General features: G+C 42.0%; 1 protein-coding gene across 4 annotated transcripts in view; it reads right to left on the reverse strand.

The window, feature by feature from the left end:
- Nucleotides 1–25638, reverse strand: part of COBLL1 (cordon-bleu WH2 repeat protein like 1) — a 145259-nt gene that overhangs the window by 19842 nt on the left and 99779 nt on the right. For all 4 annotated transcript variants that reach the window (XM_069733059.1, XM_069733063.1, XM_069733061.1 and 1 more), the window contains 5 exons: nucleotides 24390–24461; nucleotides 21399–21669; nucleotides 19651–19715; nucleotides 14754–16522; nucleotides 10918–11073 (listed from right to left, as the gene is read on the reverse strand). In XM_069733059.1, coding sequence (XP_069589160.1) covers nucleotides 10918–11073; nucleotides 14754–16522; nucleotides 19651–19715; nucleotides 21399–21669; nucleotides 24390–24461 — 2333 coding nt within the window. The remainder of the gene's footprint in view (nucleotides 1–10917; nucleotides 11074–14753; nucleotides 16523–19650; nucleotides 19716–21398; nucleotides 21670–24389; nucleotides 24462–25638) is intronic.

Below are 25638 nucleotides of genomic sequence, written 5' to 3' on the forward strand. Positions count from 1 at the left end.
GAAAGAGCCACCTTGTGCAGCACTAATACTGCACAAGGAAAAGGTCGCTCTTTAAATTATGCTCCTTGGAAATGCTGTACTACACACTCATGTAATGTGTCCCCTCACACCGTCACACCGTCCCGGAGGTGGGACTTTCCTTTGTAATGTGACGCAGCACAGCCGTCATTCCTACCCCCTTGGCTCCGTGCGCTGCCTCCTTAGCGTTGTTTGATTCTGTCACGGACCCTGCGCTGTTATGTTATCCCTTGGCCATGCACAGTTTGCGCTGCCCGTCCTCTGACATCATTTGTTGTCGTCCTGGCTGCGCCTGTGCGTCCACGCTGCCCGAAATCCCACCTCGCAGTGTTGTCTAATGTGATCCCACAGTGGGCCTGGTATCCATGGCCATGCGCAGTGCATATACTAGCCTCTCACTCCCCTTCTTCACGCTTCTTCAGACTAGGCGGTGTCAGCTGATCCCTAATTGCATGCCACGGCCGTGACGCCGCACAGTCTGAAGAAGCAGGAAGGAGGGGAGTGAGAGGCGATGATATGCACTGCGCATGCCCATGGATCCCAGGCCAGCAAGGGGATTACATTACTGCAGACCCTGGGCTCTAACACCGCCAGTTGTTGCCCGGAAGTGCTAGCTGCACAGAGAAAACCACCCGCCAATGTGTCAGTGGGGTTCAGCAACGCCAGCTGTTCCTCTGCTGTGTAGCCGGCAACGTGTCCAGCACAAGCCACGCTGGCACAATAACAGACTTTTTCCTGCCTCCAGTGCACTTTGCTCCTCTTTGATTCCCTGGGTTTCAACACTGTCAGTTGTCACCTGGAAGTGTTGTCTACACAGAAAAAACACTCGCTGATGTGTCATTGGGGTTCCGCAACGCCAGCTGTTCCCCTGCTGTGTAGTCGGCAATGTGTCCAGCACAAGCCACGCTGGCACAACACACCTAAAGCTGCCACCAGTGCAGGCTTCGGCACACTCTGCTCCTCTCCTCCTCCTGCTGACCCTGGGTTCTAACACCGCCAGTTTTTGCCCGGAAGTGCTAGCTGCACAGAGAAAAACACCCGCCAATGTGTCAGTGGGGTTCAGCAACGCCAGCTGTTCCCCTGCTGTGTAGCCGGCAACGTGTCCTGCAAACGCCATGCAGGCACCTGAACTGAAATTAAAGGGAACCTGCCCCCCCCCAGGTGTTTCTATGTATAACAGCCACCTTGTACAGCAGTAATGCTGCATTTGTACAAGGTCGCTAACTTTTTCTCCTTGCCCACGTGGAACTCAACACGTACAAAATGTGTCTCATTAAAGACCATTACATTGTCCCTGAGGTGTGACTTTCCTTTTTAATGACACGCAGCACCCGCCTTGGTAGCGCTGCCCGTCTTCTGACATCATTGGTTGGCTGGCTGTGCCTGTGCGTCCGCCCTGCCCGACACAACGACCCTAGTTGTCTGATATATTTTGACTGCGAGGGTGTGATTGATGGGCATGTGCAGTGCAGATGTTCGCCTGTCTTCACTCATCTCCTTCCGCCTTCTTCAGACAGTGCGGCCTCATGGCCGCGGCATGCGATAAGGGATCAGCGGAGGCCGCCCAGTCTGAAGAAGGTGTAAGGACATGAGTGAGCGGCAAACATATTTACTGCGCAAGGCCATGAATCCCAGCTCTGCAGTGTGACTTTATGAAAAGACACTGCGGGTCTGGGATCCATGGCCATCGCTAACCGCACTGGCCGACATGAAATGAGGTGAGAAGACAGGCAGCGCTCACAGCGCATGGCCAAGGGATAACACAAGAGCGCAGACTCCTGTACAGCAAATAACAATGCTCAGGAGGCTGCGCCCAGCACCAAGGTGTTATTTTGGACACCTGTGCTACGTCTCCTTAAAAAGACAAGTCACGCCTCCAATACAGTTTTACTGTACAATGGGCAAAATTGTGTACGTCTTTCATTCAGCGTGTGCAATGAGCAAAATTTAAAGAGCAACCTATCACTTGTGGAGCATTACTGCTGCACAAGGTGTGCCTCTTCTGCATTTTAACACCTGAGGGAGGGTTAAAGGTTACCTTTGAAATTGGTTCTACTAGGCTTCAGCCTACACTCTGCTCCTCCTGCAGACCCTGGGCTCTAACACTGGAAGTGCAGGCTGCACAGAGAAAAACACCCGCCATTGTGTCAGTGGGGTTCAGCAACGCCAGCTGTTCCCCCGCTGTGTAGCCGGCAACGTGTCCTGCAAACGCAACGCAGACACAAAGCTGCCTCCAGTGCAGGCTTCGGCCTACACTCTGCTCCCCCTGTTTACCCTTTGCTCCAACACCGCTAGTTGGGGCTCTAGGAAGACAATCTTGAATAGGCAACGCATCCGGGTTCCAGCACCGTCATCTGGTTCTCGGCAGTGTCTTTGTCACGGGTACTCACTCGTGCCCAGCCTGGGTCCAGCACCGTCAGCTGGTTCCGGGTAGTGTCAAGCTCACTGAGACGCCTATGCGTTGCCCCGTCGTGTTGCGGTCGGGTTAGCCAACTCCATGGTGCCTCCAGTTTAGGAGCTTCCTATGTGGGCTGCGGGAATTGGCAATCAAGGCTGGTTCTGTAGTGCCAGTAGGCCAAGCTCCCCCTGTAGGACTGTTTGTGTTCGGTAACTGCGGCAGCCTCGTGGCCTAGCTGTTCTCTCCTCTCCTGTGGACCTTCTGGTCCACATCCTGGTTCCAGCACCATCAGCTGGTTCCGGGCCGAGCCTTTGGCTTAGGTGCCTCCTTCTAGGTATCCGAGTTCCGCCAACGTTCCATTGGCTCTTTGACCTTCGGGTAGCCATCCGAGTTCCAGTTCCATCAGCTGGTTCTCGGCATTTTCTCAGTCTTCTTGTACCTTTTGCTACATTTCCAAGTTCAAGACCCTAAAGACGACGACCCGGAAGACCACCCCTAAGATGACGACGACACCAGAGACGACAACCACTGAGATGACGACGACCCTGGAGATGACGACCCTGAAGACCACCCCGATGACGACGACGACGACGACGGCGGAGACGATGACGGCGGAGACGACGACCCTGGAGACGACGACATGGAAGACCGAGAAGCAGAAGAACAAGAGGCTGCAGAACAAAGAGCAGAAGAACATTAAGCATAACACTTAATATCAGAGCAAAAGATATTATCTAAATTATATGCAGAAGAAGACTAAGCAGTGTATGGGGGTGAGTCTGTTCCTCCATGTGGTGCCCCTGGATAAAGCCTGATGCTGCAGGCCAAACTGAACGCGGACAAATGTAACTTTTGTGACAGGCAGAACGGAAGGTGTAATCTTCAAACTTTTATAGATAATTACGGGAATGCCTGTCACAAATGAGAATATGATGAAGAAGTAGAATAGGAAGAATAATAATAGTTGAAGAAAATAAATATGAATAATGTAATAAAAAAAAAAAATGTAGAAGATAAAGAAGAAGATGAATAAGGTGAAGAAGTTGATGTCAAAGATGCTGATGATGATGAAGATGAAAGTGTGGGAAAAGTAAAAAAAAAAAAGAAGGGGAAGGGCGTGGAATAGTGAAACATCAATATCTGACAAAATAAAAAAAAAATTTACATAGTCAATATCTTTGTAACTCCGAACGTCTTTAAAAAAAAATTAAAATTCCTGCTATTCTATTTGATTGGGCTAAACCTCTATGCATTTAATGTCTCCGCCACCTCCCCAAATACATCCTGCATTATTCTTAGTTGTTTTCCTTCATGTAGAATGAACCTACAAGGAAAGAAAGGGTTTATTTTAATTCCGATATTTTGGTCCCATTGACTTGTATTGGGATCGGGTATCGGTATCGGCGATATCCGATATTTTTTGAATATCGGCCGATCCAATCCGATACCGATACTTTCCGATATCGGAAGGTATCGCTCAACACTAGCAGTGACTAATAAATACCATTCTAACGGGGAGAAATGCAAGATTCTACATCTGGCAAGAAAAACAAAAATTACATCTACAGAATGGAAGGAATAAAAGTAATGAACAGCAAGTGTGAAAAATACTTGGGTATACTAATAGATGACAGACTGCACATGAGTCAACAGTGTGATGCAGCAGCAAAAAGGCAAACAGTTCTTGGATGTATTAAGAGAAGCATAGAGTCTAGAACATGTGAAGTAATTATCCCTGTTATGATCTGGTGGTTTAGGAGCAACATGGAACGAGCTCTAAAGGAAGTGGTATCTGTACTGACCGCAGTCCCTAAGCTCAACACAACACTAGAAGTAGCCGTGGGATGCTCCTAACTCTCCCTAGGCACCTCGTCACAGCCTAAGAGCTAACTACCCCTAAATATAGAAACAGGAAAGCTATCTTGCCTCAGAGAAAATCCCCAAAGGATAGATTAGCCCCCCACAAATAATGACTGTGAGAGGAGAGGGAAAAAGACATACACATAATGAAACCAGGATGAGCACAGGAGGCCAGTCTAGCTAGATAGAGAGGACAGGATGGAATACTGTGCAGTCAGTATAAAACACTACAAAAATCCACGCAGAGATTACAAAAATCTCCACACCTGACTAAAGGTGTGGAGGGCAAATCTGCTTCCCAGAGCTTCCAGCAACAGAATTAAATCAGACTGACAAGCTGGACAAACATAGCAAGCACAGAACGGATAAGTCCACAACCTGTGGACAGAAAAGAGCAAGCAAGGACTTACGCTTTGCTGAACTGGTCAGGATAACAGGGAAATCCAAAGAGATGTGAATCCAACCAGGAACCATTTACAAGTGGCACTGGCTGAAGAAAGAGCCAGGCATAAATAGCCGAGCAGAAAAGACAATCAGTGGAAGCAGCTGAAGACAGCTAAATCCAAGGAGCAGCCATACTACTTGAAACCACAAGAGGGTGCCCAAGAACGGAATTCACAACATATCCCCCTGTAATCCTCCTTGGTCAGGCCGCATCTGGAATACTGTGTCCAGCTCTGGGCATCACATTTTAAAGACGACATTGAAAAACTGGAGCAAGTTCAGAGAAGAACAACCAGGATGGTGAGCAGACTGCAAAGTATGTACTACGAGGAATGGTTAAAGGATCTGGGAATGTTTAGCTTCCAAAAAAGAAGGCTAAGAAAAGACTTAATAGCGGTCTAGAAATATCTGACGGGCTGTCACAGTGTAGAGGGATCATCATTCTCATTTCCACATGGAAACACGAGAAGCAATGGAATGAAACTAAAAGGGAGAAGATAAAGATTAGGAAAAAAAAACTTTCTGACAGTGAGGGTGATCAATGAGTGGAACAGGCGGCCACAATAGGTGGCGAGTTCTCTTTCAATGGAAGTCTTTAAACAGAGGCTGGAAGACATCTGTCTGAGATGGTCTAGTGAAACCCGAGCCACAATGAACAGGAGGTTGGGCACTATGACCTTAAGGTGCCTTCCAACTGTAATATTCTAAGATTCTATGATATCCACATTTGTTGCTTTTGGAGAGCAGTATGTAAAATCTCTGCTTACAGACCAACTGGGCGTTTCTTCATAGTGTTCTCTAGGAATGTGCGCATTCACTCCTCCCTCCCACATGTTGCCAATCACAGCTTAGCAGCTATCTAGCGGTCTCAGGCTCTGCCGAGCTGTGATCAGTGATCATCAGAGTCTGGGAAGAATTTGTGAATGACCCCTGAGAAGGCTCTGAAGAAATGACCAATTGCAATACTTTATCTAAAAAACTAATTAAAGCTGCCAAAAAGGAAACAGAGAAGCACATTGCTAAGGAGAGTAAAACTAATCCCAAACTGTTCTTCAACTATATCAATAGTAAAAGAATAAAAACTGAAAATGTAGGCCCCTTAAAAAATAGTGAGGAAAGAATGGTTGTAGATGACGAGGAAAAAGCTAACATATTAAACACCTTCTTCTCCACGGTATTCACGGTGGAAAATGAAATGCTAGGTGAAATCCCAAGAAACAATGAAAACCCTATATTAAGGGTCACCAATCTAACCCAAGAAGAGGTGCGAAACCGGCTAAATAAGATTAAAATAGATAAATCTCCGGGTCCGGATGGCATACACCCACGAGTACTAAGAGAACTAAGTAATGTAATAGATAAACCATTATTTCTTATTTTTAGTGACTCTATAGCGACAGGGTCTGTTCCGCAGGACTGGCGCATAGCAAATGTGGTGCCAATATTCAAAAAGGGCTCTAAAAGTGAACCTGGAAATTATAGGCCAGTAAGTCTAACCTCTATTGTTGGTAAAATATTTGAAGGGTTTCTGAGGGATGTTATTCTGGATTATCTCAATGAGAATAACTGTTTAACTCCATATCAGCATGGGTTTATGAGAAATCGCTCCTGTCAAACCAATCTAATCAGTTTTTATGAAGAGGTAAGCTATAGGCTGGACCACGGTGAGTCATTGGACGTGGTATATCTCGATTTTTCCAAAGCGTTTGATACCGTGCCGCACAAGAGGTTGGTACACAAAATGAGAATGCTTGGTCTGGGGGAAAATGTGTGTAAATGGGTTAGTAACTGGCTTAGTGATAGAAAGCAGAGGGTGGTTATAAATGGTATAGTCTCTAACTGGGTCGCTGTGACCAGTGGGGTACCGCAGGGGTCAGTATTGGGACCTGTTCTCTTCAACATATTCATTAATGATCTGGTAGAAGGTTTACACAGTAAAATATCGATATTTGCAGATGATACAAAACTATGTAAAGCAGTTAATACAAGAGAAGATAGTATTCTGCTACAGATGGATCTGGATAAGTTGGAAACTTGGGCTGAAAGGTGGCAGATGAGGTTTAACAATGATAAATGTAAGGTTATACACATGGGAAGAGGGAATCAATATCACCATTACACACTGAACGGGAAACCACTGGGTAAATCTGACAGGGAGAAGGACTTGGGGATCCTAGTTAATGATAAACTTACCTGGAGCAGCCAGTGCCAGGCAGCAGCTGCCAAGGCAAACAGGATCATGGGGTGCATTAAAAGAGGTCTGGATACACATGATGAGAGCATTATACTGCCTCTGTACAAATCCCTAGTTAGACCGCACATGGAGTACTGTGTCCAGTTTTGGGCACCGGTGCTCAGGAAGGATATAATGGAACTAGAGAGAGTACAAAGGAGGGCAACAAAATTAATAAAGGGGATGGGAGAACTACAATACCCAGATAGATTAGCGAAATTAGGATTATTTAGTCTAGAAAAAAGACGACTGAGGGGCGATCTAATAACCATGTATAAGTATATAAGGGGACAATACAAATATCTCGCTGAGGATCTGTTTATACCAAGGAAGGTGACGGGCACAAGGGGGCATTCTTTGCGTCTGGAGGAGAGAAGGTTTTTCCACCAACACAGAAGAGGATTCTTTACTGTTAGGGCAGTGAGAATCTGGAATTGCTTGCCTGAGGAGGTGGTGATGGCGAACTCAGTCGAGGGGTTCAAGAGAGGCCTGGATGTCTTCCTGGAGCAGAACAATATTGTATCATACAATTATTAGGTTCTGTAGAAGGACGTAGATCTGGGTATTTATTATGATGGAATATAGGCTGAACTGGATGGACAAATGTCTTTTTTCGGCCTTACTAACTATGTTACTATGTTAAGTAGCGATTTCACATACTGAGCTCCAAAAGCAACAAATGTGAATATCTCTGCAATGCAGTGATGCAGTGCAAAACAGGAAAAAAAAGGATGCATTACAGAGAACAGGGGGATTTTTACAAGCAATTGACAGGTCCTCTAAAGAAAATATAAAAAAAAATAGGTTTAGTTACTCTTTTTAACATGGAAATCATTAACAAACATTCTAACTGATGTTGATAGAGATTAGAATGTTGTTTTTTTTTCTTAAAGAAGCATAATCAAGATATTTATAAATGAACATGCAAATAATCTGACACACGAAAACCCAATACGTAGACCGGGTATTCATAAGCAGGGCTAAAGTGTACAATAAAGTATACATGCTAAAATGATTTCAACAGCAACTTCTAAAATTTAAGAAAAGGATTTTTTACCTTCTCCCCAGCCCCACACAAACCTTAATACTGAACAGCAAAATTATTATTATTTTTTTTTTGTAAAGTTAAGCCTAAATATATAATGATGTATATTATACTAAACTAATGGGGGCAACGACATTTATGTCACTTATAACCTGCTACATGCAGCAGAATTGGATTTTTCATTGTTTCACATGATATCAAACATGGTTTGCAACTTATAAAGGCCCCAAAGAGTTAAATTACAAATGAAATGACCGTAGTTTGTAAATTTAGGTCTTAAAAAGTTACCAGGTCAGTCATACAATTACATGGGAAACCCTGGTGTCAGGAGACGACGCGTCTTAATAAGCCGTCTACCTTCCTAATGTGTTGGGTTAGTAAACAAGCATAAAAAATGGTTCAGAAATGTGAAAAGTCAAATTCCATCAAGCATAGGTAATGTAAAGTTCATATTTAATTAAAAAGCACTGAGGATTATGTGTGACATTTAAATACTTCTCTGCTCACAAGACCTGCAGAACATTGGGCTTGACATTAGTGGAAGGCAATGTCAGACCAAAGTGAACTATTTTTCATTGAAGGTATAAACATCAGCGGGGGCTATTTATCAAGTCACCGACAGGTTTATGCATCCTAATTGGTCATATGTCCCTGTGACTTCTATGGGAACATACTAATTGTGACATTAATCCCCTCCCATTCCAACACTAGAAAGTGCATCGAACTGTATTATTCTTACGCAATGTCCAGAGCTCAGCGTATAGCCCAGTCAAGGCGAGGAGAATGTAGAGAGGGGTTAACACAGAAGCTATGTTTAACTTCCCAAGCTGAAAAAAGTTGTTGAAGTTTTCAGTTAACCCTGCTGTTGTCTTCGGTCAAAAACGACCGACGTTGAACTTCAATATTCTTTAAAATATTCAAGATGCGGCTCTGAAACCCGTGGCCGACCGACCCATCCTCATTTAAGTCAATCAACTACAAGTTTCAGAACCGCATCTTGAACACCCCAAAATATACCAAAGTTCAAAATCGGTCTCCCCAGACCGAAGACAACAGCAGGGTTAATGATATGCCCGTGCTTTGGGGCGGGACTGTAGGCAGAGTCTTATCTTTCTGCTCTAATCCAGAGAAACTAAGGAAAAACCTGACCACAGGCTGCACTGAAGCACAAACATGTCACTCACCATAAAAACAGACTTTTTGATCCTCGGGGAGGCCTGTGGGGAGGTCTTTCCTTGGTTTCTCTGGTTTAGAACAGGAAGATAAGACTGCCTACAGTTCCGCCCCGGAGAATGGGCATATCATTAAGTGAAAACTTCTAACACTGATTACACAAGAACCACAAGATGAATTTCTTCACCACAGGTATCCTTTTAATCAGTAGAATAGCGGCAACACGACAATGTCTGTGGTTTACTTAGCAAAACCCTGCCAACAGGTTCGCATTAAAGCCTACTCTCAAGTCTTCTGACCCCTCTAGATCTCTAACCCAAACTTACAACCTTTTGTAACTTAGTTCAGATGAGAAGACCAGTTCGGATATTGTTGTCCAAGTATGGACCGTGAAAAACATCCATCTGAACTCAGCCTTTGACTGATCATCATGCTATAAAGAGAAGGACATATTTATTTATATTCTAGCCAAGATTTCATTTGTCTTTCTCTATGTTTTCCCTTTAATTCAACATATTCTAAGATGACATGAGATTTTCAGCTTTTTAGTAAAAAGAAAAATACAATTTTTCTGATACTATGTCAGGAGAGATTTATGCTGCATGTGTCTTTATGTGGTCACCCAGTGGTTGGGATGTGAGCCGAAACAATGTGTTTAAGGAGAAGTTGGAATCCTAGAAAAATTAGTGGAAAGTTAAGGGTTTTGTACATATGAAGTGTAAAATGGATGAATGTATTTCTGAATTTATGGGGAATCCAAACCCAGGATCTAAGGAACCTCAGGTCCCAGGAATCACAATGGGAAAAGCCAACATTTCTTAGTCTACTTTCACACTTGCGTCATTTGGCCTCCGTCGCAATACGTCGTTTTGGGGAAAAAAAAAACATCCTGCAAATGTGCCCGCAGGATGCGTTTTTTTCCCATAGACTTGTATTGCCGATGGATCGCGAAATATGGCCATAAGCCGTGTTTTGGCGGACCGTCGTCAAGAAAAAACGTTCAAGGAAACGTTTTTTTCGTACGTCACATCCGCCATTTCCTAACGCGCATGCGTGGCCGGAACTCCGCCCCCTCCTCCTCGGGACCTTACAATGGGCAGCAGATGCATTGAAAAAACTGCATCCGCTGCCCACGTTGTGCCGAATTTACGGCTGCGTACCGACGCAAGTGTGAAAGAAGCCTTAGATAAAGAGCGGGTTTTTCTAATGCACCTTGTAGCACTGGCGCAGTATCTTTTCCATAATGCTACATTAAGATTTGCTAAACTAATATAAATAAGGTCAGGTTTTCTCTGCAGCATTTGCAAGAGTCCACCTCTATCCTCAGAACATAGACTTGATTAAGACATTTTTAAGTCACAAAGTCGGCCATTACTTTAATACTGCGAAATTGTGTAAACATTGATCAAAAAGAAATAAAGTCAAGCAATATTCACACAAAAGTTATACCAACTGCAAATAAAATCATAACCAAGAAAAATAATAAGAAATCTGAGTTTTGAGACTTTTGCTGTGAGATCCACTCGTCCCGGGCACGTCTCCAAAATAAATACAGATAATCACCTTGTTTTAGCCACATGGATACATCAAGTACTCTGAATGGCTTTAAATATAATTCCTGTTCCTATTGATGCCTGTGGAGTCCGTCACTGATCAGGGCATTCATGGGAAATTATCTCAAATTCACACAGTCTGAAACTTGTACATGACAATTCCAAAACCTGATCCCCCTTCTTACAAACTCACCCTTTTCAGGTTGGCAGCCCCCTGTCCGGAACGTATGGCAGCCAGGATATCCTGGCGGAGCTGTTCTGGATCAGAACTTTGTAAAGATACTGTGGACTTTTTTTCAGGAATGGGAGGAGGACTGTGCACTTTGTATTTTAGTTCAGGGGTTAGTTTCTATAAAAACAAAAAGTTCTTACAGTGACAACATTCTCAGGGTTAAACATATTAATGACAGATTTGAGAAAAGTCTCACAAATGTATTCAACACAGTGATTAATGTGAACTCATGTTAAAGAAGACCTATCACCTATTCAGAGGTGGCTAGTTTTTGCTGACTGTATTCCCCTGAATATTCAGGTTTCTGTTTTATTTTTATTTATTTTTTTTTAATACATCCACCGTATGGTTCCAGAGATATAGGTCTTTTTATTTAGTGCAACTTTTGGGGGTTGGCGTTGACAGGGTAAACAGCAGCCTAAAGATTCGCCCCAGAGGATCCTGTGTGCCACACCCCATTACTAAAGGCCATAAACGTTAGCACTAAATAAAAAGCCCACATCTCTGGAGCCGTAAGGTAAATAAAAAAAAAAATTATTTATATATATATATATATATATATATATATATATATATATATATATATATATATATATATATATATATATATATATATATATATATATATATATATATATATATATATATTTGTCTAAGGGTTTTTCCGTCTGTCTGTCCTGGAAATCCCGGCTCTCTGATTGGTCGAGGCCGCCAGGCCTCGACCAATCAGAGACCGGCACAGCATCGACGTAGAAATCCCGCGTCTCTGATTGGTCGAGGCCGACATGCATATTCTAGAATACCCGATGCGTTAGAATCGGGCCACAATCTAGTATTTATATATTTATATATTTTATTTTAGAATCAGGGGAACAGCCGGGATTAAATAAGAGCAAAAACTGGCGGCTTTTGTCCTGATGACAGGTCTTTTTAAAGGGTCATTTCCAATTTCATCCCTCCTGGCACCATTCACACCTCTACCTACAGTACACCTTCACATTAACCTAGAAATTTGGGGTGTTGCTGGAGCACAGTAATCTGCAATGGATATCACAAATAAAATCACATTGTATAAGCTATATAAATTTGCATTTTGCAGTGAGAAATAAGTATTTGATTCCCTACCAAGCATTAAGAGTTCTGGCTCCTACAGACCAGTTAAACGCTCCTAATCAACTCATTACCTGCATTATAGACAGCTGTCTTACATAGTCACCTTTATAAAAGACTCCTGTCCACAAAACAATTAAGCAATCAGACTAACCTCTACAACATGGGCAAGACCAAAGAGCTTTCTAAGGATGTCAGGGACAAGATCATAGACCTGCACAAAGCTAGAATGGGCTACAAAACCATAAGTAAGACGCTGGGTGAGAAGGAGACAACTATGGTGCAATAGTAAGAAAATGGAAGAAATACAAAATGACTGTCAATCGACATCAGTCTGGGGCACCATGTAAAATCTCAAATCATGGGGTATCCTTGATCATGAGGAAGGTGAGAGATCAGCCTAAAACTACATGGGGGGGAACTTGTTAATGATCTCAAGGCAGCTGGGACCACAGTCACCAAGAAAACCATTGGTAACACATTACGCCGTAAAGGTTTAAAATTCTGCAGTGTCCGCAAGGTCCCCCTGCTCAAGAAGCTACATGTGCAGGCCCATCTGAAGTTTAGCAATGAACACCCGGATGATTCTGTGAGTGACTGGGAGAAGGTGCTGTGGTCAGATAAGACAAAAATTGAGGTATTTGGCATTAAATCAACTCGCCGTGTTTGGAGGAAGAGAAATGCTGCCTATGACCCAAAGAACACCGTCCCCACTGTCAAGCATGGAGGTGGAAACATTAGGTTTTGGGGGGTGTTTCTCTGCTAAGGGCACAGGACTACTTCACTGCATCAATGGGAGAATGGATGGAGCCATGTACCGTAAAATCCTGAGTGACAACCTCCTTCCCTCCGCCAGGACAAATGGGTCTTGGCTGGGTCTTCCAGCAAGACAATGACCCAAAACATACAGCCAAGGCAACAAAGGAGTGAGCCAAAAAGAAGCACATTAAGGTCATGGAGTGGCCTAGCCGGTCTCCAGACCTTAATCCCATAGAAAACTTATGGAGGGAGTTGAAGCTCCAAGTTTCCAAGCGACAGCCTCAGAATCTTAATGATTTAGAGATGATCTGAAAAAGAGCAGTGGACCAAAATTCCTTCTGACATGTGCGCAAACCTCATCATCAGCTACAAAAAAGGTCTGTCTGCTGTGCTTGCCAACAAGGGTTTTGCCACCAAAGTCTTGTTTGCCAGAGGGATCAAATACTTATTTCTCACTGTAATCACTTTTATTTGTGATATTCTCTCTCACAATGTTAAAATTAACCTACCCTTAAAATTAGACTGTTCATGTCTTTGTCAGTGAACTAACTTGCAAAATCAGCAAATACGTATTTCCCCACTGTACTTGTCAAATAAAAGAAGGGCTGGAATAGGGCTGAAACCACCAGACACGCCCAAAGGACTCTTGGCCTAATTTGCATACAGCATGGGGCATGTTATAACGTTACAGCCACTCGGGATTTCCGGTTTCCACAATTTTCTGTTGCGAGCAGCGGATTTCAATCTTCTTCTGCACATACAGTACATCTGTCCATATGCATGTCAAAAAAGGAAAGACGAACAGAGTTCGGGCTGAAACACTTTAAAGGGCTGGATGCGCCTATTGGACAATTAAGGCCCAATTTGCATATTGCATAGGGGTTATTGTAACCTTACAGTGCTTCTAGGGACAACTGGTTATATGTCTAAAATAGTATTTACATGTGCTACAGCATAATGGAAACAGTTTATGGGGGTAATAACTGCTGACGGATTCCTTTTAATGAATACCTCCAATGGAAAAAAAAAAATTAGCTCCTAGAAGCACTTGACTTTTTTGGAAAAGGAGTTCTTCCCTTGAAAACATCAATGTTCATGCTGCCGATCCCTTCGTAGGTAAGGAAAGTGTCAGGGGTCAATTTTTGCAAATTAATAGTTAATCTATGGAAATGACCCTTTAATAACAGTTAACATTAATACATGTTTTCAAACTGAACATATAAATTAAATAAACTCCATTAATAAACACAGGTCAATATTATTACATACACATAACGTAGCAATGTTAAGGGGAGGGGGTTTATTGTTCAAATTTTTATTTTTTTCTGTTTCAATAATTAAGAGAGTCATACCTTCGGCACTGACATGTCTCTTACTTTATTTCTGTAGACCACAATTAAAAGTTAATAAAATTTCCATGGGACAAACACTTGGGGCCCATACTTTGTGGGCACAAATAGTGAAGCAATGTTCTGAAAAAAGTTACAAAAGAACAAGAGAAAAATCTATGTACATCTACAAAAGTGTAAACTGTTCCTGGATGACCAATATCAAATGGTCAAGGAAATGTATCTTCTTGTGATATTCAGACAAAGTCAACAGGTGTCCTCCCTCTCTCTGTCAATGACATACTGAAGGGGGCTGGCCATCAAGCTCCGTTTATTAACTACGCCAGCCCCCTTTTTAATGAACTGACACGGAGATAGAGACAGGCAGCCACCTTAAATCACATTAAAGTGTGTCAGAAAATCACGAGAAGTTACATTCCTAGGACAACGCTGGCTTTTACCGGCCATCGTTGACGTTTTTAAAATGTACCTACAATAAAAAAAACTAATTAAATTTGTTGGACAAATTATGCAATTATTGCAATAATATTTTTAAGTAATATTTGTTACATTTTTTTGCCTGTTTATTTTAGACATTACCTCCTCTTCGGTTTCCTCCAGGGGAATCACTGAAAATACTGAAGAATCCTTTTTGGCATCAGTTGGAGAAGCAACTGGAGACCAACCAATGGGACAGTCCAGGTTTACAGGAGATTTGGTCGGCGAGGAGCCAGAACTGAGCGACTGAGACCTTTTAACCACCGATGTTACAGAAGATGGAAAAGAATTAGAGTGTGAACTTAGAAATGGTCTTGGAGTAACAAAGTTGCTTAATTTTGGCAAAGTTAATGGAGGGTTCTGGCTTGTAGGAGAGATCAAGGATTGCGCAGTTTTACTTGAAGATGTAGTAGAAATTACTTCGGGCTTCCATTCGTTTTGCAAAAGCAGAGATGGTTTCTCGGAAGAGAAGAGCGTAGGCACATTCCTGGTTTCCAAAAGTTTTTGTTCCAGCATTGTAACATCCAGCCTTTTCTCTTCATGACCCAAAGACTTATCTCGAGAAGACAAATCATTTGAAAATGCTCTTTGTATAGAATAATTTTCAGTGGAAGTTTGTGAGACATGGGCACGGTGCTTTTCAGAACTGGATCCAAGGCCGCCATTTTTAATTTCACTATATATTTCCGGTAATGTTGGCTTGTCTTCTGGCAATTTCTCCTCCATTTTAGGAGGAAAATTTAGTACATTCACTCTAGAAGGAAGTGGTCTGAAAGTCACCGAATTAGCCTCATTTCCTAGGTCTCTAATTTTAACAGTACTGCTTGATGGATTTGCAGAAGTTTTTGTCTTGGCGATAGCTGACGTTACGTACATGCTTGAAGCTCTTCTTTGCATCTGTAGATAGAAAGAACTTGGACCTTTCACTGGGCTAGGAGGTTTTGGCTTTGGTTTGACCTCAGGAGGACATGGTTTATCCGATGACAGAACTTGGGCAGAAGATAAACTTCTTGAAAGTGCAAAATGTACTTTCCGACTTTGGTCAGCAGTACTTTTAGAAACCAGTGTATTGACGTTTGATCCTTGCGGTGATAGGTCTCCATTTTTAACCACTGGCGATGGTTCGTTTTTTTCGTATACCTGACCATAATGAGGCTCAATATTGCTATGTGTAATAGCGTGGCTGGTTTCATATTCATTCATTGATGGATACACAGATTTCCCAGCGTCTTGTGAACCTTCACGATCGACATACCTTTCTACGTCGAACGATCTTTGGGGTATAATTTTGTAAGTAGTCATTCCAACCTTGGGGAGATAGTCCCTTGTGATTTCATTGGAAGGCTTAGGCTTTGGATCAGAATGCTGTCGATATAGATGAAATGTTTGAGAGTAGGAACTTTCCTCCATGTCCTCCTGGACACTTACAGTCTGAGTTTGGACACTTTCACTAACATTATGGACAAGTTCATGTTCTTTTTCCCTTAGAAGCATCTGATGGTCAGCAATTTGTGCTGGAGTACTTGTATGACCATTGAATTCAAATTGGACTTTATCGGCCAAAGTAAAACCCTGAGAATAAGTGACTTCCCTGTCCGTGGTTACCTCCACATCGCTATCAAAATTATGTGTCTGAACGGCTGAATCCTGCATTTTCCCCCTTTCACTGATGGAAGGCTTCAGCTCTGTATCGACATTGCTTTCAGTCAGATTAATGTAGCCACTGTCTTCAATAACCAATTCTGTAGTTTCGAAAGGCTTTTTAGATGGCAGAGTCTCAGAGGCCTTCTCTACTGCTACAACTTTACTCTCAAATATTTCATGATCCTCTAGTTCGTTGGTCGGAGTGGAAGTCCTGTTTTCACTTTCACCTTAAAAAAAAAAAAAAAAAACTGTTATAGATTCTCCATCATGTAATTTGCTCAACAGGTTTGCAGACAAAAGGGGTGGACATACCATCTGCAACCTGTCCATATATTCCTAGAAGGGTGTTGAGTTAGGATCACAAGACCTATGGCCGGTATGGACATAGTGGTCCACACTTGGACTGTGACTGTTGGACTTAGACGTGTGACACTGGCCAATTTGGGCAATATTTTCCCTTAGAAGCATACCCCCAATAAAGATAATCACAGAGTGCCCCACTGTTAGGATAGCCACTGATCAGCTGTATTTTATAGAGTAACATGCATGTTTTCTTCTGCAGCGGTACAATAAAGTTAACATATAAAGTTCAATTAAATCAATAGAGTGCATAGAAAGGTTAGGTCTTCTAGACAAAGAGTCCGCAGGCAGCACGGTGACTCAGTGGTTAGCACAGCAGCCTTGCAGCGCTGGGGTCCTGGGTTCAAGCCCCGCCAAGGACAACATCTGCAAGGAGTTTGTATGTTCTCCCCGTGTTTTCTTGGGTTTCCTGCGGGTTCTCCGGTTTCCTCCCACATTCCAAATACCTACTGATAAGGAATCTAGATTGTGAGCCCCAATGGGGACAGTGATGATAATGTCTGTAAAGGTGCTGTGGAATTAATGGCGTAATATAAATGATTAAAAAAAAAAAAAAATACTATACGTTATCTTGTACATCTTACTCATGCTCAATTTCGGGGGAGTTTTGTTTTAGTTTTTTTGCACTTTGTAAATATTTTTTACATAGCCTTCCACGGGCAGGTATCTGAATAATCGGGACCCTTTCCCGCTCTGCCCTTATGTATTTATACGTCTGCTGTCACATAGTGAGGTGAACTACAAGAGTTAGGTACAGCAGAGATTGGGGTACACCTTGTTGTGGTGGGATGGCATTTATACTTTTTTTTAATCAAAACACTTAACTACCGTAAGTGCCCTATGTTACTTACATGTATTATTACTAGTTATTTACTTATGACAGGGTATTTGCTCATTTTTTTTTTTCAATCTTAGGTTCTGTCTTTTGGCCACGGTGTAAATGCGCGCCTGTGCATTGCACTTATACCAACATATGCTCCAGCTCAATTTTTTTTTTGTTTGCTCATCTTGTACTTGTAGTCATTACAGCCAAAGTTGGGAGGTTTGGAGACCAGTTTCAATTTTCTCAGAATGTCCAAATAAGTTATTCAGGTTTTGACAACTAGACAACTCCTTTAGGTAAACTTTTTTTACCCAGACATACACCTTAGCTTAAATGGAAAACCCCTTTAAATCAGTAAGCGCAGAATCTCTCCGCACTTTTATACTCAATTACATTGAATATACTGTGTCTTAAAAGTCTTCATATTCTGTTGCGTCGCTGAGACTTTCGCCACATAGAAGGGGAATAAGGAAACAAAGCGAGAATCCAAGTTTCCATACGTTACCACGGAGGTGTCAGAGGCGGCTCTCTGGTCATGCATATCGTACATAACTCATTGAAAGTAAACTTGGAACGTTTACATTAAGTCACGTAAAAAATGGCAGGTCTGAGAGCTGGAAGAACAACTTCATACAGTTTCCTTGCATTTTACATGAGACGATTGCTAGCGAGCGCCGGAGTTTAGAAAAGGCAGAATCAAATTGGAAATATGGACGCCGCCTTCCCGATGACTTCAAAGTTCTCACCAATCCAATGTCATCATCGTTGGTCACGGTTGCGTGAAAATTTATTAAAAAGCGGAGACTTTTTATTTTTACTTAAGTGGATGTATCATTTTTTTACAATTGTGTTTCAATTAAAAATGTTGCACCATTTGGATTTTACAGATTTTTTTTTTTGTGTCCTGCACACCCAACTTTGATGTGGTGTGTGGTTGTAAATCAGAGGAGAGGAGCACACAAGAAAAAAAAAAAAAAAAAAAGATTTAAGCTGGCCACACATATTAGATGACCGTCAGTAGAACGTGGCTTTGGCTGATCGTTCGGCCGACAGCCATCTCCACCGATTCGCTCTCACAGCCAGATGCACCTATAAGAAAGCAGCCGACTGATACGTCACCCGGCGGCTTATATCAGGAACAACAATAAGGTCGGCAATCCAAAAATCAGGCATGTCTGATCAACATCTTTCCATCAATCGTCCGGTGCCCCTAAGAACCACTCAATATCAGCAGGTCCAGCCGACATTCGTTTAATGTGTATGGGGCTCAACTGCAAAAATTATTTTTTTTAGCTCAAAAGTCATGCATTTAACGGAGGGGGAAAAAAATGGTTTACAAAAATGTGGACAACCCCTTTTAATGATAGAAACTAAACCAAACTTTGTTTAAGAGGTTTTCCAGCCTCAAATAATGGTGATCTATACTTAGTGTAGGTAATGAACAATGTACAGGTGAGGTGCTGGCACTAGGCACCCACACTATGAGCTGTTTGATGTAAACAGTTGATGGAGCCGGGACACAACAGCTCCATCTACTATGTGCTGGCCTTTTTCAGGTGCTGCAGCTCCTAATAAAGTGAATATGGTCCTTGGTACGGTACCTAAGAACTGCCACTACAGAGTGTAGGGAGCTGTGCTCCATAAACTGTTTACATTAGATCGCTGCCGGAGCTACAAACCGCTGATCGTGGTGGTGCCTAGAGTCTGACACCATCAGTTCGGATATTGATGATCAATCATTAGTTTCTTAGAGCAGTTGTACCAAGTATACAAGTCACACCTATCTATAGGATAGGCAATCACATATTAACTGCTGGGTGTCCTACCGAAGAGACCTCAAACCGATCTAGAGAATGTGACTCTGCCTAGCCCCGCTTGCATGGAGCAGAGTTCGCGCATGCACAGCTCCATATGACTTGACAAGTGTTGTCCTTGATCGTTTCCATTGCCGAGTGGTGATACACATACTATCTCTGCTCCATTCTTGGAATCGGTATGGATCCAACGTTAAACCCCTAGCAATAAATAAGTTAATAACTTATAAACTTGTTCCAACCCCTTTAAACCTAAAAAACATCCCGTTAACTTATGAAATGTGGTCAGAGATGAGAACCGTGACATTACCAAACACCACAGCATATGAGATCGATCCTGGCTGTCCTGTATACTCACCAATCTTATCATATTCCAGTGTTGTATTTTCAGCAGCAGCTTCATCTTTAATAAAAAGACTTGACCTGCGAGACATTGTGATATCAATTGTAGTACAAAAAATAATTGGTTAAAAACAAAAACAATAAAACCATAACAATTATTGCAGTTTCCGACAGTGTTCTTTTTTCCCAGATGGGAACCCTCCTGGGCAAGGAGGCGCTGGGCCTGAGGAGTTGTCCTCTGGAAACCTGTGGTCTGGTAACTTGGGTTTTGATTCATGCATGAAGACATCATTAACCGTACGGGTACAATTCTCATGATTCAAGGGTGCATGGAGTTATTTGGGGGTTTGGCTTAGAAGGCTTAATATTAAAAGGCAAAGCATACCCACCCATGAGTTTCCACTGTAGACTTTTCTCAGAGGTAGTAAGTCCAACCTAAAATTGGCTACCATATCTACGGGCTGTCCAATAAGGCTACTAATGCTCATCTCCTACTGTGGCCGGTGGGCTCAACAACAAGACCTAGAACATGGTCCCCTCCAATGCGAGCGAGGCAACCCTGACTGAGCTGCTCCCCACTCCTTACCCCCATCTTCTCGTTTCCATAGTAACTAATAATTTGGTAGTTGCCCCCGTGCTGTACAGTTGTGGAGGTCTTCCGGTGACCCCCTAAACCAGTTTCAATGAATACCAAGTTTGCACACATCACAGTTTCGTCTCTGCACGTCCTACCATGTTGCTGCCGCAGAGTACCTGGCAAGACCTTTATCTAGCTCAGTGCCTTTGCAAAAAATTGTTATAGATAGATCAGATCCGACGGCACTCAGACCAAAAACAGTAATGCAACTTGGACCAATTTCCTCGTACGAGAAAATCACCACCGTGTGCATGAGCCCTAAGGACGGGTAAATCTACCACTATTTTAATTTGGCAAATTAGCTTGAATTTAGTCAGGAATTTCAACTCTCATCAAATTTAATACAAAATAAAGTATATAAGGCCACATCATAAAGAGAAGTTTAGAAAACAAAATTATATTTACCAAACAAAACAAAATTAATAAAGGGGATGGGGGAACAACAATACCCAGAAAGAATAGCAAAATTAGGATTATTTAGTCGACTGAGGGGCGATCTAATAACCATGTATAAGTATATAAGGGGACAATACAAATATCTCGCTGAGGATCTGTTTATACCAAGGAAGGTGACGGGCACAAGGGGGCATTCTTTGCGTCTGGAGGAGAGAAGGTTTTTCCACCAACATAGAAGAGGATTCTTTACTGTTAGGGCAGTGAGAATCTGGAATTGCTTGCCTGAGGAGGTGGTGATGGCGAACTCAGTCGAGGGGTTCAAGAGAGGCCTGGATGTCTTCCTGGAGCAGAACAATATTGTATCATACAATTATTAGGTTCTGTAGAAGGACGTAGATCTGGGTATTTATTATGATGGAATATAGGCTGAACTGGATGGACAAATGTCTTTTTTCGGCCTTGCTAACTAGGTTACCAGGCCCAGGCATGACATTTTGGGGCCCATAGACTACAAAGATACAACAAAGGTACAAACTGGACCAACAAAGTCAACCGTATTGGAGTGGGGCTGTGGCACAATAGATTAGGGCCAGGTAAGTATAATGTTTTTATTTTTTATTTATTTTTTTTAGACCTTTCTATAATCTGGCAGACTGCCATTTGGCTTGATATGACCCAGCGAATAGCAGAAAAAAAATATATGTATATATGGATTCTGATATGATGCTTACGTTCCATAGGCACTGATATCATCCTGTGTAATCTTAGAAATCTCCTCTACATCAGAAAGCACAGAAGAGTTGTGTGCGTCACACGCCGCGCTCTTATCCACAACTGCAGTCTTGGCATCGGAATGTTCTTCAGTAGAAGATAAACTCATTTCTTCTTTGGCAGAACCATTGACATTTTCCTTCAAGATGGAATCTGCTTCGTTCTTGATAGAGACGCTCAATTCCTCTCTCTCCTCGATCTCTTGAAGTTCTGGTGCGGAGATCAAATGCGCTGCAAATCGATAGGGGAAAGAAAAAAAAGGAAAAAAGAACCACCATTTACTCTTTTATAGTAAGGAATATTTTAGTATCAATGTTCCAGCTGTGAAAAAGATGCAAATTTTCGGTGGATAGATAAGAATTTGGCAAAATTTATATAGTTTGGTCAACACTTTGCAAATATCATTCCCGGAGATATAAGACATTACTGTGCAGGACAGTTCTAGGCAACAATATTACTGAGGATATGGAAACCATGTACAAAATAAAGATATATTAGCCCACGTGGAGCTCCTTTAATGAGCCAATGTCCCCATAATTAAAGGGAAACCGTTAGCAGGCTTGACTGTACAAACCCGCTGGCCGGGATAGGAGAGCAGGAGGCTGGAGTGCGCAGCGGATACAGATGCAGAGGAAGTCATGGCCCCAAATTCATCGTTTGACTTTTCTTTTTTGTCCTGTGTTCGTTGTATTATTGTGCAACAAGTTGTTCCAATTGGCGCAATGAGTCGATTTTTGCCATAAAATTTTTTTAAAAATATATTTCCTTTAGGATTACCTTTTTTGTGCCTTTTTGAAAACACCACTCGTATAATATTTTTAAAATGTCACATGATGGACTTTAACTGCAGCAAAATAAAAATCCGCCAAGAAATTTAATCCAGCCATGGACTGGAGTGAGCCGAGCCCCCCCAAAAAGTGACATTTTAAAAAGTCTAATCTCTTGAATCCGTCTAAAACATCTGAAGAAGCCAAGTTATCGACGACAAAAAAAAAAAGACCTAAGTAAAGAAACTTTCACCAGTTTGAGTACGTCTGGAGGTATGTATTTTTCCACCTATATGCTTACGATTGGTCAATGCCATGCAGAGACATGTAATGGCAGACAGTTTGCTCTCATCACTGCAGAGCTGTGTGGAATTACAAAATGCCCGGCGTAGAGCAGAGAGGAGCTTAATTACTAACACTTCTTCAGTTTTCATCTCATAGCAGCCAGTGGTGGGAAAGGCAGAACAGCAGAGCTGAGCTTCAAATCATTACAAACGATTCAAGCAGCTGTCCTCTCACATCACGGTCAGCTCTGCTGTACTGCTCACCCCCCACTGATCATCAGGAGATGAAAGCTGACAAAGTGTTAGTAATCATACTCCTCTCCCCTGTGCTGTGATCCTACCATTTTGTAATCACACACAGCTCTGCAGCGAGATCAGACTGTCATTACAAGGTCCCATATAGGAGGAAACCTGTTCAAAGATTTTCTGGGGGCGTGTTCTTTTCCCCTGCATGATGCCACCTGCTTTTGATTGGTCAACCTCATGCAGAAGAAAAAGTACACGCCCCCAGAGACAAATCTATGGTGTCACTTAGTAAAACTAGAACCCAAACTATAACTTACACTTTAGAAGCATTATCTCCGCAACACAGAAGAGGAATGAAAAAATAACTACGTTTTACACAGCTCTAAAGCCCATACTCCATGAAGTGACCATGATTTTGTACTGAGAACACGACTATTTGCTTCATAGTTAAAAGGCCCAAAATCTAAAATATCACCCAAAAGGTTATTTGCTCTTTCAAGATATACAGATTGTTGGATTGTAAAAAAAAAATTATAATAATAATAATAATAAAAGAATTTTAGATCCGCGCCACATTGTCCTTGAAGTATATGTTTCAGACGCAGAAGTGCCAAAATAAGACCCTTTGACTGCATCCTAGCCACAATGTTTTTTTCATTCCCACCTTCTTGACAGATGTACATTGTTTTCATGTTTTCTTTTTGTGGAAGTAGCTGTATGGTTTGTTTGGGCTTTTTTTGTGTTTATTTTTTTTGTATTTTTTTATTTCATTCTTTTTTTAAAGACACTGTTTTGGGATGCATGTAATGTATTGGAAATCAGCAATTCCACGATTTTTGCAGGGTTGCTTCTACAGCATTTACCATGTAATACAAACAGAATGATATTTTATTCTACAGTTCCGTCTAATAGCAACTGAACCACTTTTATAACAGGGTTTTTTATGGTTTATACTTTTGCCTTTTGCAAAAGTAGTAAGACGTTGAAGTTTCTAATTAGGTTTTCTTAGCGACTACAACAAATGGATATATTATACTTTTACACTCTCTAGGGTTAAAAAATAAAACTAAAATAAACTTGCCTGTCTGAACCCATCCTGATCCTAAAAACTATTCAACATAGTATGTTTGACTCCTGGAAATGTAATTTGACTGCATTTCCCATAGACTCCAGCAGGTGTCGCTAGAGCTCTGCGTGAACTATCAAAGGGCTAAAACAATGACGCGGTATTACCCATCGAGAACATTTCAGCACAGAAAATCAGGTTATAAGTTTGTTTTTATATTTTTTTTTTTTTTTAAACCCTTAAAACATTTGTTCATATCTTGTGCTTTAACTTGAAACAGAAAAAAAAATTAAACTACTAGACCTTTGTTGCAGAAAAATAGTTCTACTAATGCTCCCCCTAGTGGTTAGAAAATCATATTGCAAGTCTCATGAAAACTTCGTAACATTATCATCATCTACAAATTATTGTTGTATTTCAGGTAATCTTAGGCACACATCTACATATGCAGATTTCCTGTGTATTTGCTTCAAAATCCTCAGATAAATTTATGCCAGCAGGCTTTTCCGTCTAGTCTTGAAGTAGCTCAGGTTCCTAAAAAAAAGAAAACTTATTTAAACAAGTGCAAAAAAAATAACAAAATTATACCTGGGGATGTCTCATGAAGATTATGATCATCATCATCAGAAACGCTCTTGTGGTTTATTTCTTCTGAAAATCCTGTTGGGAATAGAAATAACCCTGTTAGAAATAAATATATTATTCGATAAGTGCACATGCCTGGATATAAACTGCAGAGGTCTGAAGAAGCATCATTAGCTCAGGCTACTATTCTACATGTCACAGGTTTACAGCGAGAGAGAGGGGCCAGAAGACCGCGACTTCTGATTTCACGTACTCCTGTATTGATTAGAAGCACCTCTCCTTCATATTAAACAGTGCAGGTTACTGTTAGCAGTGCAGGGGTTAATCTTTTCAGTATGGAGTCTCTGAGGCTTTCTGCTTGGATGATCTCAGCTGTTCAGTGTTGGCCACTCCTCTCTGAGGCTTTCTGCTTGGATGATCTCAGCTGTTCAGTGTTGGCCACTCCTCTCTGAGGCTTTTTGCTTGGATGATCTCAGCTGTTCAGTGTTGGCCACTCCTCTCTGAGGCTTTTTGCTTGGATGATCTCAGCTGTTCAGTGTTGGCCACTCCTCTCTAATATATATATACACACATTCACACACACACTCATACACTCGCCTTTGGCAATCTGAATTGCCAGTGTTAGTCTCATACCGCCTGGTGTGGAGTGGAGGAGTCAGTTGTTGGTCGAGGTGTTTGGAGTGTTGATCTGTTTCGGCTGTGTGTAAATCCTCAGTCTCTCCTATTTGGTTTACCTCCCTTTTCTCCCTGGTGTAATCCAGGGGGCAGCGATAGCTAGGGCGCCCCTAGTGGTAGGTACAGGGAAGAGTTGTGACACTATTTCCCCTATACTTTACACTGCAGCCCTGCATGCTTGATATAACCTCAAACAAATTGGGGCCAAGTGAATAGGAACTCCGTTCACTGGTATGTATGATTTTGGAGGATAGGAGGAATCCAAAGAACCAGAAGAAAACCAATGTCCATACTAAAAATTAAATAAAGGGCTGTAAGGTAACAGGTAGTAAGCGGAGGCCACTGTGCTCCCTATGAGTATAATCACAAGCCCAACAAGAAATCAGCCCTCCAGAAAATGACTCCAAGCTGGACTTGTGCCTATATACAGCAGCCCATCTGATCACACTGAGCTTCAGTGTAAAGCATTACTGAAGGTTTCCAGTGACAACAGAATATTGTACAACCAACCAATCAGAGACACAAAGGAGATCAGGTCACTGCCACATATCCAAAGAGGAGTGGCACAAGATCGCCA

This window comes from Ranitomeya imitator, chromosome 7 (assembly GCF_032444005.1).
Source record: "Ranitomeya imitator isolate aRanImi1 chromosome 7, aRanImi1.pri, whole genome shotgun sequence".
Lineage (NCBI taxonomy): Eukaryota > Metazoa > Chordata > Amphibia > Anura > Dendrobatidae > Ranitomeya > Ranitomeya imitator.